We start from the raw sequence: 13,775 nt of genomic DNA, 5'->3' as shown, positions 1-13,775 counted from the left end.
TTTCTTTCCTCTTGTCCGTTCATGTTAGGGTGCATTCAGGGGCGTTTGGATGGTGGTAGGGAATCTGGAATGACAATGAAGTGTACGAGAATGGGGTAAATCAAAATGAAAATGATATGGAATCTCTCAGGGTGGGGAAAATTGGATTCACCCAACTCGAGGGAATGAGGTTCTCATTCCAAATGATCATGTCTTTCGTCATTATAATAAGAGATGAATTTTGTGTAATTTTCGCCCATATTCCAGTTGGCATGAAAGTTCTCTAAGGCCAAATCTAACGGTGATCTAAAGATCCAAATTTGGGGTAGATTATCCTAAATTTCATTCCAACAGTGATCTAAATGGTGATCCAAATTTGGATCACTTGATTTAATATAAAATAATGGTTTGTTATTTGTAGTTTATGAGATTTTAAATTGATTTTTGATTTTTTAATTATATAATTAATAACAGAATATAATTAGTAGTTAAAAAAAATTATTTTTAAAATAAAACTTAAAATAATGAGAAAATATAATTTAATTAAAATTTAAATAGAAGTATATTGAATAAAATAAAAAATACATGAAATGCATAAAAGAAATTACAACACACAAAATGACTCGAAAATGATACTAGAATTCAAGAATTTGTGGAATACTCGATTTCAAGAATTCCTAAACCGCCGTAGAAAAATAAAAAATAAAGAGGTACATATTTCAATTAGAGATGCATTAATTGAGCATCTATGAGAAAAATTTACTAATTCGGAAAATTAGTGTGTATCAATGATATTTTGTATGTTAATTATTGCAATAAATGTGTTTTTCGTAAATTAAGTGCACAATTTTAATATTTTTATGTGTATTAATTTTTCTTGAATTAATTAATTTATGAAATGTTATATAAATTGTTAATATTGATTAAATGATAAATTTAAGATAAAATTACTTAATATAATATTTATATATTATTATATATAAAAAGTAATTTGGATCAAATATTTGGATCAACATAACTAATTTCTTTAGAAAAGTCTAATTGCACGTTTGCTAATTAACTAAAAAGGAAACTTCATTTGGACATTTGGACCTGCAACCAGCCAGAGGCTTCAAGTTTTAGCAAGAGAAAGCAAAAAAGATGAGCACAATATATATTAATTAATGTAAGCACGAATGCAACCGCACACGAATAATTTTTTGTCAATATGAGTAGGCCACAAAACGGAAACTTGTATAGACTCCTATCCAGAGTGCTCAAAAGTCAAACCAAATTTTGCATTAACTATGACCATGCTAATCAAACCAGGGATTGCTAATCAAACCAGGGATAATAAAATGAGGAGGGTGTTATAATATGGATGTCCTTAGAGCTTTCTAGAATAGAATTCTGGGCTTTCTAGTTCATATAATTCATGCCCTTTGGCCTTTCATATATCTTGTAACATCCATCTATTCACCTATAAATAGGTGTTAAAGTTAAGCTTGAAGATACACTTGAATGAATACAATATTTTCTTACCAATCTCTCTTTTTCTCACATATCTATTATATAGTTATCATAATATATTTATAACACGTTATCAGCACGATTTGCTTATAAAATAAGGGGATCAGTTTTACATAAGTGTTGAAAGGAGATCATTAAAGTGTAGATAGGTGTTGGAAATCCAAGAAGAAGAAGGATTCTATGAAAATTTTATTATTTCAGTTTGTCCATGAGGTGAGAACATTATTTTTAGTTTACTTCGTTTCGCTTGCAATAAGATGATCTTTATATGTTTATTATGTGTCGGATTTTGTTGAGCTTATACTCGTTGTAAAGGTTTTTTTGATTATCTACAATCTTTCTTCTTTATATTTTTCCAAAATCTGCTTATAAGTATGTCAAAATCTGCATTTTGTGTGATTGTATTATTCAGGGTGATATGCAGTAACTTCTAAAATTCATAGTAAATTAAATATTTGTTCAAATATTAAGAGCCATACCATTTTGGAAATCTCTTTTCGATATCTACATTTTGTCTTTACATTCCATTACCATATAATGTGATTTCGATGTCTTAAATATCAAAATATTATCATAATCAAAAGCGGATTCTGATTTTACAGTCCACAAATATCTATTTTCTGAATTCGTTACTTGTTCGTTTTCAACGAGCCTTACCATTCTGGAAAGATCCCAGAATTTTCTACATTTTTCGTGGTTTATACTTTTTCAAATAAAATCATCTTCATAGAGTAAATTGGTCTTCTTTGAAACTGATCAGATTTGACTTTATCATAATTAGCCATTTTAAACGATATTCGATTTGAGATATTGGATCAATATATTTTCATCCTTATTTGCTTTAATAGTTCCCATCTTCATTGCTTTAATATATTAGGAAACTATATTTTTTTTGAGTGGGGTGAGATAAATTATAAAGGTGAAAATGGGTGCAATGTGCTAAGACACTACATATACAGTAGATTGCATTCAATGTACAAGTAGATTGAATTCAATGTACCATCATCATGTTATATTGTCATGCATTTTTTCCTTGAATATTTTAAATATTGACCGAATGTGCTTATTATAAAAGTGTTAACGAAGCATGCACGTGAAAGAGAACCAACTTGAGATACAACATAAATTCATGGGCATGAATATAAATTCATGGCCATGAATTTTTTCTGATTTTATATTATGTTTATTATAGTAATATAAGAAATATTGAATCTTACAAAATTTGAGTTCAATGCACTTGATGTCACCGGAAAAATTACTTGACATGGATTTTGGATGCGGAAATCCATTTTAGCGCTATGGGTCTTGGTGACACAATCAAAGAAGAGAACAAAATCTCTGAGCAAGAAAAAAGCAAAAGCTATTGAAAACCGAATATCTGGTTATGTTGGAGAAAACTTACTCCACATTTTACGCCAATAATATGCTCCTGCAGCAACAGTATTGTGAAAAAGAGTTTCAGAAATATTCTGAGCTTATATCAGTCTTGCTTCTTGCTGAGCAAACTAATGAACTATTGATGAAAAATCATCAAGCCCTTCCAACTGGTTCAACACCATTCCCTGAAGTGAATGTTGTGACTAGTAATGATCTTGGGCCAAGTAAGCAATTTGGACGTGGATGAGGACGTGCTCGTAGATTTGGGCGTGCTCGTAGATTTGGGTGTGCTCGTAGATATGCTCGTGGTAGATCATTAAAAGTATGCATTATTTTTACTCCACCTGTGTGATTTTTTTTTATGATAATTTCAGGAGTAGTACACATACAAGTATAGTCATCCAACTTTAATTACAGCAGAAATTCATGGGCATGAATATAAATTCATGGCCATGAAATTTTTCTGATTTTTTTAAAATAGCTCTCTTCAAGAGATTCATTGGCATGAATTGACACTCATGGCCATGTCACTTAAGTGGTTGGTTTATGTTTATATTTGCTGTGAAATTTTTGAGATAGTCAAAACTTTATATATTATGGTTTGAAAGAGAAGTATTATGCGCACACACTATGTCACTTGTATTAAGTTGTCTTACTCACAAATTAGAGTGTATTACATATTATTCATGCTTCAAATAAGTTATATTTGGAAATCTTTATATGATATCTTGGTAAATGATAAAATCACTATGTGCCTCTGTGATTTAACCTTAGCATTTATAAAAGTGATTTTTTATCCCACTTAAGTTAAATGATGTTGGTATTATCAACAACACCTATTTGATGTTGTTTTTAATAGATTGACTATATATGATTGCAACCAAAAGTTGCATCTAATAACAACCAGAAGTTGTCTCTATATATAAAATTCTTTTATTTTTGATCACACATTTTTGATATGTTTAAACACTTGTTTACATTCCAAAAGAATGATATATTAGTCAAATTATGTTTTATTCTAAATAAAAATAATCTCCTTAGAGGATGGATCTATATAAAGAATATTGTGATATTTAGATATAATAAAATTTAGTTGAATATATATATATATATATTAAATAGTATCATGCAGATACAATGTTATGAAATTGGTTTGTTACAATCATAAGTTGATATTGTGACTAATTGTAATTTATTAAATTTGAATTATTGATAGAAAGATTATGTATTGCAACAAATGACACCCTTCCATTCCTTAGAGTATATATGACAAAAATTAGAAAATCAAATGATATCGATCATGCCTATAGCAATAGTCATGATATTGCAAACACTTTTGATCATATTTTTACCATGTGTATAAGAAATATTTCTCTTAAACGAAATAAAGATGACTAATATCAATACATAATATCTAATATGAGTCATTCAACCGGGGGGGGTATTATATAGAATGACTCATTATATATTTTTCTAAATATAAGGCTCCTGGAGAGCATGTATAAGACTCCTGAAGAGCATGTACATTTTATCATATTTTACCCAAAAAGGTATGTATATTATTGATGTAATCGTACTCTCCCAGGCAATTGAAAAATATTTTTTTATAAAAATACTGTAATTGATTTTGAAGTAAATCAGAAGTTTACTGATAACTTTATAGCTAGACATTACTAGCCAAGCCATCAATTTAATAAAAATGCGAATAATAATTGAGATTTATATGAACTTTTGTTGAAGAACTTGCAGATTCTTCTCAGTGATAAATATGTTATTTTCTTGAAAGACATAATTAATCACCAGCAAAGATATAGTACAATGAGATATTTTATATATACTAAGTTTTATCAACTCGCAGTCTAAAGTATGCGAAATTCATTGTTTAGAATATGTGATTATATAATGTTGGTGAATCTCACAATGAGTATTATCTTGTCCATGAAAATTGTTGAGTATTTTGTATCAATTATATAATGATTCGCATCATATAAACAAGTTTTCATATTTCCTCCCCGTCATAAACAAATTTGGTCATCATAGATTTTCTACCACGATAGTAAGATCGATTCCACCACTGGATATATATTATTGGAATCATAAGTATATTTCTTTATGACTTGATTGAAATCAGGGGGAGAAAATAAATAGTCGGTGAATATATTTATGAGAATGAATTATCGTTACCTCATCTTGATCCTAAAAGGGATGTTAATATGAACCAGAAGTTCATAAGATAATTCATTTATATATTTGATGACCAAAAATAGTGACTGTGTCACATACACCGGCTACATATACTCCAATAATATTAATGTCACAGAATGACAACCTCAAGATACTACTATGTCTAAAGAACGCCTGAAGCGTGATAGGCAAGTTGGTTCCATATCTTATACAAGAAAAAAAGTAAAAAGGAGTAGTAATTGATGATGGCTTTTGAAGGATCTTAGGAAGAGATTATAGACATGACAAATTAGAGAGAACCAAAGTAAAGAAAAATATTGAGATCTCGATATATTATGTCTTGTCCAGAATAAAGTGGAACCATTAATCGAATCGACTTCGATAATATTTATAGAACTTGAGGTTATTGGTAATAATGAGGATCATGAAGCAGAATCTGTTAGAAAATATTGACAAAATTGGCCAAAGAATAAAGGATATAATTGAGGCAATTATAAAGAAAATTTATTTGGACTGGTAGTCCTTCCACACCTGAAGTTGTGCAAATAGTGTGCCCTACGAATCATTTTCTCTTAAAAATAGAGAAATTTTCTTTTTTGAAACTGCAGTTCACACACCTAAAAGTGTCAAGTCAGTGGAATATAGATGATTATTTGTGTGAAACAAAATAAAATTTATGAATGTAAAGCTCAGATAATCGTAGATGACCTTGTCTAGGTTATGAAGAGAAATAGTATCTTGTGGTGGATACGATTATTTGATTGTTAAATAATCTCACCATATGTGAGTGATTTAATTTAAGTTCTATATATGACCCACTTGACAATGATTATCCCGGAAGGATCTTAACTGCCGGAAGCAGTCCAATAAATTCTCGAGAACATACCCTCCTCAAATGAAAAAAAGGGATTTGGACTAGCAGTCCGATATAAAATTATTTCACAAAATACCAAGGACAACTCTTAAAGTCTTTGGCCAGAGCAGATGGAAACTAGAATATGTATCTAGTTGACATTGAATTGAGTTGCACCTCATAATAAAAATACTCCATGCTATATTATGTGATGAAGTATTTTTTGGTGTATATATAAAAAGGAATTTCTCTTGGATGAATGATGTATTATAAATACACGATAGTACACTAACTTTTGTGAACACTTGAAAGAAATTCTCGGTCCTGAAGTATCGTATCTAAGTAAAATAAAACATGTTTTATACATGTTTTGACATACTTATAAATTTATTATTTAAAACAAGACTCTGCTTTCAGTTAGTGTTTATTGTTAATGGATCACTCGCTCTAGGGGCGTGTTAATCTTGAAGTTACAAAATAATAATTTTATTCAATCTCCACTAACCTATTCTATAAAGTTCTAACTAATTTTGCAGGAAGAAAGTGATAGGGAATCAAAAATTGAATAAATAATAGTGGAGATTTTCTTTTGCTATGAATTTAATTGTTGCAGGCAATTTTTAACGAGGAAGCATCACTTGAAAGGAATGATGATTAAAGGAATCCAACAGATTTCTTCACAAAGGCATTTCCTACCACTTCATTCGAGAAACTAGTACACATGATCAGGATGTGCAGACTTCGCTCATTATTACACGTATAACACATGTACTCTTTTTCCTTCACTAGGTTTTTTCCCACAGGGTTTTTTCTAGTAAGGTTTTAACGAGGCATGGTGTTCTTATGAGTCATCTAAGGGGGAGATAAAACTAAACACATATCACCGAAGTTTTTCTTCACATATGAGTTTCAAGAAAATGGAGAAATTAAAGTTCAAGAGATTCGCTCAAGTGACAATCTTGCAGATCTATTTACCAAGTCATTACCGCCAACAATTTATGAAAGATTGGTACACAAGATAGGGATGCGTCGGCTCAGAGACCTTAAATAAATTTTCAAAATCGATGTACTCTTTTTCCTTTACTAGGATTTTTTTCCCAAAAGAGTTTTTTTCTAGAAAGGTTTTAACGAGGCACGATTATTGAAAATTGGACATCCAAGGGGGAGTGTTATAATATGGATGTCCTTAGAGCTTTCTAGAATAGAACTCTTGGCTTTCTAGTTCATATAACTCATGCCCTTTGGCCTTTCATATATCTTGTAACATCCATCTATTCACCTATAAATATGTGTCAAAGTTAAGCTTGAGGATACACTTGAATGAATACAATATTCTCTTCTTAATCTCTCTTTTTCTCACATATCTATTATATAATTATCATAATATATTTCTAACAGAGGGCTAGATATATAGAATTTTGTAAAAAAAATTGTATAGAATGACATAACATTTGATTGTGGTATTTTTCGACTAAAACCCACCACATGTCATTATGTACAAATTTTTGTACACCAAACATTTTCCTAATTAAATTGAATTTCAGGTCCAAAAATTAAAAATTTTGTATTTCCTATCATTTAATTTTCAATTATCATGATCCAAGTCTTTACGTTGGTGAATTAGTAATACTCACACGGTACACGACTTTTCGTGAGTTTTTAAACTATTTTGGTGAATCAGTAATGTTGACACGACACACTACTTTTTCTGAGTCCTTAAATTATTTTATGAATCGAAGGCCTGTTATAGGTGGCGGATAACTCCAAATCACAATTTCTACTAAATAACTCAAACCCAAATCAAATTTACTTATTTCTAACCTCGGATTTTATAATTTGTGTAGTTTCAAATTTCTAGTGACCGAATTATAATGTTAAATGATCTGAAATATGAAATCATTACTTCAAATGCCCAATTTTCCCATCAAACTAATAAAGCATAAACTGTAACAAAAATGCACAATAAAATTCGCGGAATATGGTCTTTTTTTTGTTCAAAGACTTGGTCCATTTATAACTGACATGACAAAGTTCTGTAATTGTTTGAGTGGAGTACACATCACAAATCCATTATTAATGATCAATATATAATGTAGGAAAATTTTATGGATGAGATGAAAATGATGATGGGCCTTTTGGCGCCCAGCTTTAAAATCCCTTGTGGCTTATAAGTTCGTAATAACTTATTTACGATCATTTGTCGACCCAACTTATAATTTAAATTTATAACTTATAAGCTGATAAGTTAAATGTTAGTAATGACGTATTCTTTCTTGACTTATTTTAATTTTTCATTGATTTATTAATCTCAGTTTTAAAATATATTTTTTAAATATTAATGTAAATTCAAATTCAAGAATTAAGATAATTATATTTTATAATTATTTATTTTAGTTCATTTAAGAAAAAAAATTCTGACTTATAAGTAAAATTATCCAAACACTTACTTAACTTATAAGTATTTTTCAACTTATCACTTATAATTTATTTATTCATTTTAAGTCATAAATTACTTATTTTAAGATTTTCCAAACAGACACCATATATATACGGCACTCAGCAGTCAGCACTTTAACTTCAAAGCATATTTAGAAGTATGCCAGACTCGAACCTTACACGGTGTTAATTATTTTAAACAAGAGATGACTATGACTGTATGACATGTACCATGCAGCAATTGAACAGAATAAAAATATAAGCTGGTGCACATTACACATCAAGTACGATTCTGTAATATGATATACGATGACGGCATCTACCATTCAACAAGACGGTAACAAAGCTTTAAAGCATAATAAATTATGCCTATCGAATTAAACACCATGTACGTTGACTGAAACTGTAGGAGACCTACTCAAATATATATAACCAATGTCCAGGGAAAAAGGAGGAAAATCAGAATCATATATTGCATGAGAGAGAGGACCGACAGACCAAAACACAGAGCAACCCCATATCAAGATAGTGAAACAAACACACATATGTTTACAACCCCCACATAGCTATCAAACTATGCCACAAACAATAAGCCTATCAAACTATGCCACAAACAATAAGCCTATCAAACAGATCACAGAAGCAAAATTCAACTCTACATTGTACAACTTCATAAGCAGCAGAACCTCCGTTCTGTTATTACATAACTTACCACATGAATTTTGTGCGCCATGACAAATTTTCAGATTAAAAGAAAATGAAGTATGAAACTTCATTTGTTTGACCCCCACTCAAAATGTGCATATGCCCCAAACAATCTGACACATGTTGTTTCTACCCAAATTGCTATACTATATATTGTTCTAATTCAATCTCATCTATCGATGCAAAGAAGAAATCAAAAGTCACGTGATCATAGTAATGATTATATTTAAGTCAGAAATTGTAAATCAATCATTACGACGAAAGGTGATAAAGAGGACGGGGTACCATAAAGCAGAAAAGATCTATTCATCCACCTAATTTATGTCAATTCAAACTTAAGTTTTGATCCTACATCGAACATAATTTCCAACCCACAAAGAAAGCAAGATGTTCTTGCGCTAGCGCTTACATCAAACATAATCTACAATACACAAAGAAAGCAAGATGTTCTAGCGCTAGCGCTCACATAAAATTTGACAACTGGGATTTCAAGTTAGCTTTCTTTTGTGATGACAAAATCACCAGCTCATCTATCCCATAATCGGAATTACTCCACCAGCAGCTAGGATCTGTTGCTCCAGCTGCATATAAAAGAAATTCTTTTATTTAAAATTGGTAGCGGAAAAGGATAACAGCAAAAAATAACTCTGAACATTGCACATGCGAGAAATGTTGCATTCTTGAAAGCCTAGATATTTAGTTAAAGAATATTGGTTCTGATGAAAAACGTGAAGTTGTAATGCTCCCTACTTCATGATCTTTAGGATCAATAAATTTTTGAAAAGTCTGCTTGAAATACTATCCAAGTACAAAATTTACGTAAATTTGTTGAAGTTTAGTACCTGCTATGTAAAGCAATACCAAGCAAAAGCTTAATCATACTTGTCAACTGATCTATATTTTTGAAACATTAAATGATGTAGACAAGTATAATACTAATCTAAAGCTTTGAAAATGATGAAGTGAGGTGTTTTCTAAGAATTGCGAAAGTTAAATAATGAACCTGAATGGAAAGAAGAAACAAAAGCATACTCACCTTGAACAATGTTTGAAGCTTGTTCTTTACAAGGTAGTATTCATCTTTCAGCTGTTGGAGGCACCTCAAGCACCTGCAGAAGACATTTTTAGCCATCTAATAATATCAAATAATAAATGGGGCGGAAGCACTAACGACAATAGAAAGACTAATATATGACACCAGGTCAACCCGAAATTTTGAACTATATGTCTGCATTTCCCTCATTTTAATATTAGGATCACAACTTACAACTACTTGTCAGGTTAACTTCCCTAGCAAAAGTAAGGAAAGCCGGTAGTATTCCAAACTTGACTAAAAGACAACCCATGAAGGAATCAAACAACTCACCTATTTTCTTCTGAATAATCTAGATATGCGTCAATTATAAAATTTCACTGTAAGTTTAAGGCAACTCATTTTCTACTTAATGTTAAGCAGGTTGAACTCAATAGTATGGAGGTCTTCCCCCAACATTACTTGTTCAGAGTAAAATGGATTTGCAAATAAAGAAAATAGAGAAGAACAGAACAGCATCAAGTTTAGTGAATTTTTAAAATCAAGTTGATCAAATTGCTGAAGAAATTTCTAAAGTTAAATAATAAACAATGTAAAGGACACAAGTGTTCAAGGGGTAAAGAGAGGTCAGATCTTCAAAAGAAGCAATGCGGCAATCAATTTTCAAAGATCCAACGTTAAACATATTGAATTTTAAAAATATCTATTCGAGCCACTTCCACCAGTGTTTTAGCTTTTAGAACTTGTTGTGCTTCATTGCATGTCTACGAACTGAACCCTAATGTTCATTGACCTAAATTAATACTTGGGTGCATGATAACTTAACATCCTTGAGCCAAATTTATTAAGATATCTAAATGCCAAGACACAGCCATCTAAGCAGTAGGCAAACATACAAGTTCCATACAGTAGTTGGTCCAAGGATTGTGTCCTCCAATATTTGAACTAAGATCTGTTAAGCATCTTAATATTTCCGTGGAAAAACGAATTGCCTCTTAATATTAAGCATGACATGTTCAGACAGAGAAATAGATGTGTAAATATATATATTAAACTGTGTACATATGTATATACATACCTATAAAACATATAATAAAAAACAAAAGGTTTGTAAAATTTGAAGGTAGTGAAAATATAAAGGGTTTCATTTTCCTTGAGCTAAATTAATACTTGGGTGCATGATAACTTAACACCCTTAAGCCAAATTTATTAAGATATCTAAATGCCTAGACACAGCCATCTAGGCAGTAGGAAAAAATATAAATTCCATACAGTAGTTGGTCCAAGGATTGTGTCCTCCAATATTTGAACTAAGATCTGTTCAGCATCTTAATATTTCCGCGGAAAAACGAATAGCCTCTTAATATTAAGCATGGCATGTTCAGACAGAGAAATAGATGTGTAAATCTATATTAAACTTTGTAAATATGTATATACATACCTATAGAACATATAATGAAAAACAAAAGGTTTGTAAAATTTGAAGATAGTGAAAATATAAAGGGTTGCATTTTCCTTGAGACGATATGGTCAGAAGTGCCTATTTGGCTGATATGTAGTATTGTTCCTGACTGATAGTTTACCAAAACTGATCTTTACATAGCAGGAAAATTTGTGTGCAAGTTTGTAAGATAAACTGTAGAAGAGTTTATTAATTTTTTGTGCAAACGAGTTAACAAATATTGACGCAAGAGAAACAATAATGAAAAGAAAGACTGACCCTTCCAAGTTCTTGGCGTCATAACAAGTTCTGAAAGAAACACATATGTTCCTCACTCTTTGAGCACCTATGCTGTCATTTAGGAAAAAACATGACTGGTAAGAACTTCGTAAAATGATAAAGTAACCAATAATTATGACATTGTGATTCCTAATTTCCTATATATAAATAATTATATATCAATATAATTGCTAAAAGATGGTCTATCAATAAAAAAAACATTGTAATAAAACAAACAAGCACAATGCTCGTGATCAACAAAGTTGACAGGTAGCTCAGACAAAATTGGAAAAAATTGTATACTTAATTATTACAAGTTGACAAGAACGTATATGCCAAAGGTAAGTAGTTACGTGGACAATAACACCATTACATCCTCAAGCAGATAAAATCATTGTCTATAGCATCAAAAAGTGACCATCTAAGATAACAACAACTGTTTGTACGGAAATAAGCCAAGAGAGAGGTAGACTCTTATTAAACCAAAATTAAATACTTTTACTGGTTTTAAGAGAAATCATCAATCCTGTTAATAAAATTCCTAAACGGATAGCATGATACTTGTGTGAAAGAGAAAAATTATGTTGGTTGGTTTAAGAGCCTTCCCGCCTCAACCTAACCAAAGTTGATATTTACCAATTTAGTTATAAATTATATGTTCTGACAATAGTTTCTCTCTATTTAAGCCGAAAGAAGAATTAAAAGACTACTAAAATACCCTAGATCTAGCCCCCTGCCAAATCTCCCACACTCCTCTTTACCCAGATGGAAACCACCCAGTTTCTTCTACACGGCCATAGTAGTCAAACCAGAATTCCAAATGATACCAGGTTCAAATATTTTACTATAAACGCATAAAAACAACATAGATCAGAAAGAATCAGAACCCCTGGTGTTGGATCCCAGGCCATGACACCCCCCCCAAACCCCAACAAATCAATGCAGACAAGCTTCCAATCGGAAAGACTTAAAATTCATGATCCACCTAAGATAACTTTCAATTGTCACTGTATAAAATTCTCACCCATCATCAGGGCATTATAAGTTGTTACTACATATATACAGCCAATATAATCTCAACTCAAAATGAAGCTAACAAGTTATATACTTCTATCTCCTAAAACTATATCGAGTTTTAACAATCAAAACTTTTAATTTCTTCAAGAAAAATGATGATACCTGGAGCTGCTACCCTTAAATTGGTGAACACAGGCATCAACTTTCTTATAATCTACAAGCTGCTGATCACTGTCCAATCCAAATATTTACAAGTAAAAAAATTCAAATCATACGATCACATATAAAAACAATTTTAAAATCAACAAAACATATAAATACACTAACAGCGCAATGGCCAAATTATGCAAAAGCTTCTCCGAATCTTCGAAGAAAAGAGTAACGACTTCGTTCACAAATTCAGGGTTACTCTCATCTTGAAGCTTCTGAATCTGCAAAAATTGATCATCCAAAAGTCCCTGTTTTTACATCAAGAAAACAACAACCCATTACTAAAAATCCAAAAGGGTGTGCTAATCAAGTGAAATTAACAACACCCACATTAAAATTGAAGTCGGATCAGTGATTTCATTTTTAAAAGGTATTAAGAAACTGACCTCACGATAAAGAGAAGACAAGAAATCAACATACTGTCGCTGCAACTGATTGATAACATCCATGGTGGGCTTTCAACAAGTCAGAAAAACAAACACTCAATTTGTTGCTTTCAGTGGAGAATGACTTAATTGTACTTGTGTATACAAACTGAAATGATTGATATTACAGTCCCTCCCAATTTATCTGTTGGGACCAGAAAGGATGTAATAAAAAATAAATATATAAAAAGTATATCTAATATGATAATATCATCTCACAAAAAAATGATAATATCTTGAGTATCTTTTTGAAAATCAAAACTAAAATCTTAAATATATGATCTATACTTTTTCAATTTTTAAATTTAATAAGAGAATAATTTTTCA

General features: G+C 30.8%; 1 protein-coding gene across 1 annotated transcript; it reads right to left on the bottom strand.

Annotated features, from left to right (window-relative positions):
- Positions 1-9,573: 9,573 nt before the first annotated feature.
- LOC141701503 (histidine-containing phosphotransfer protein 1-like) lies at positions 9,574-13,472 on the bottom strand. Its single transcript, XM_074505147.1, has 6 exons — positions 13,410-13,472; positions 13,141-13,271; positions 12,976-13,044; positions 11,797-11,868; positions 10,080-10,152; positions 9,574-9,624 (listed from the first exon to the last, which is right to left on the bottom strand). Exons 1-6 carry the CDS (start codon positions 13,470-13,472, stop codon positions 9,574-9,576), a joined length of 459 nt encoding a protein of 152 aa, XP_074361248.1.
- Positions 13,473-13,775: the final 303 nt, after the last annotated feature.

This window comes from Apium graveolens, chromosome 2 (genome assembly GCF_009905375.1).
Source record: "Apium graveolens cultivar Ventura chromosome 2, ASM990537v1, whole genome shotgun sequence".
NCBI classification, from domain to species: Eukaryota; Viridiplantae; Streptophyta; class Magnoliopsida; order Apiales; family Apiaceae; genus Apium; species Apium graveolens.
Note: the sequence above shows the minus strand (reverse complement) of the source record. Positions and strands in the feature narration are given on the sequence as shown.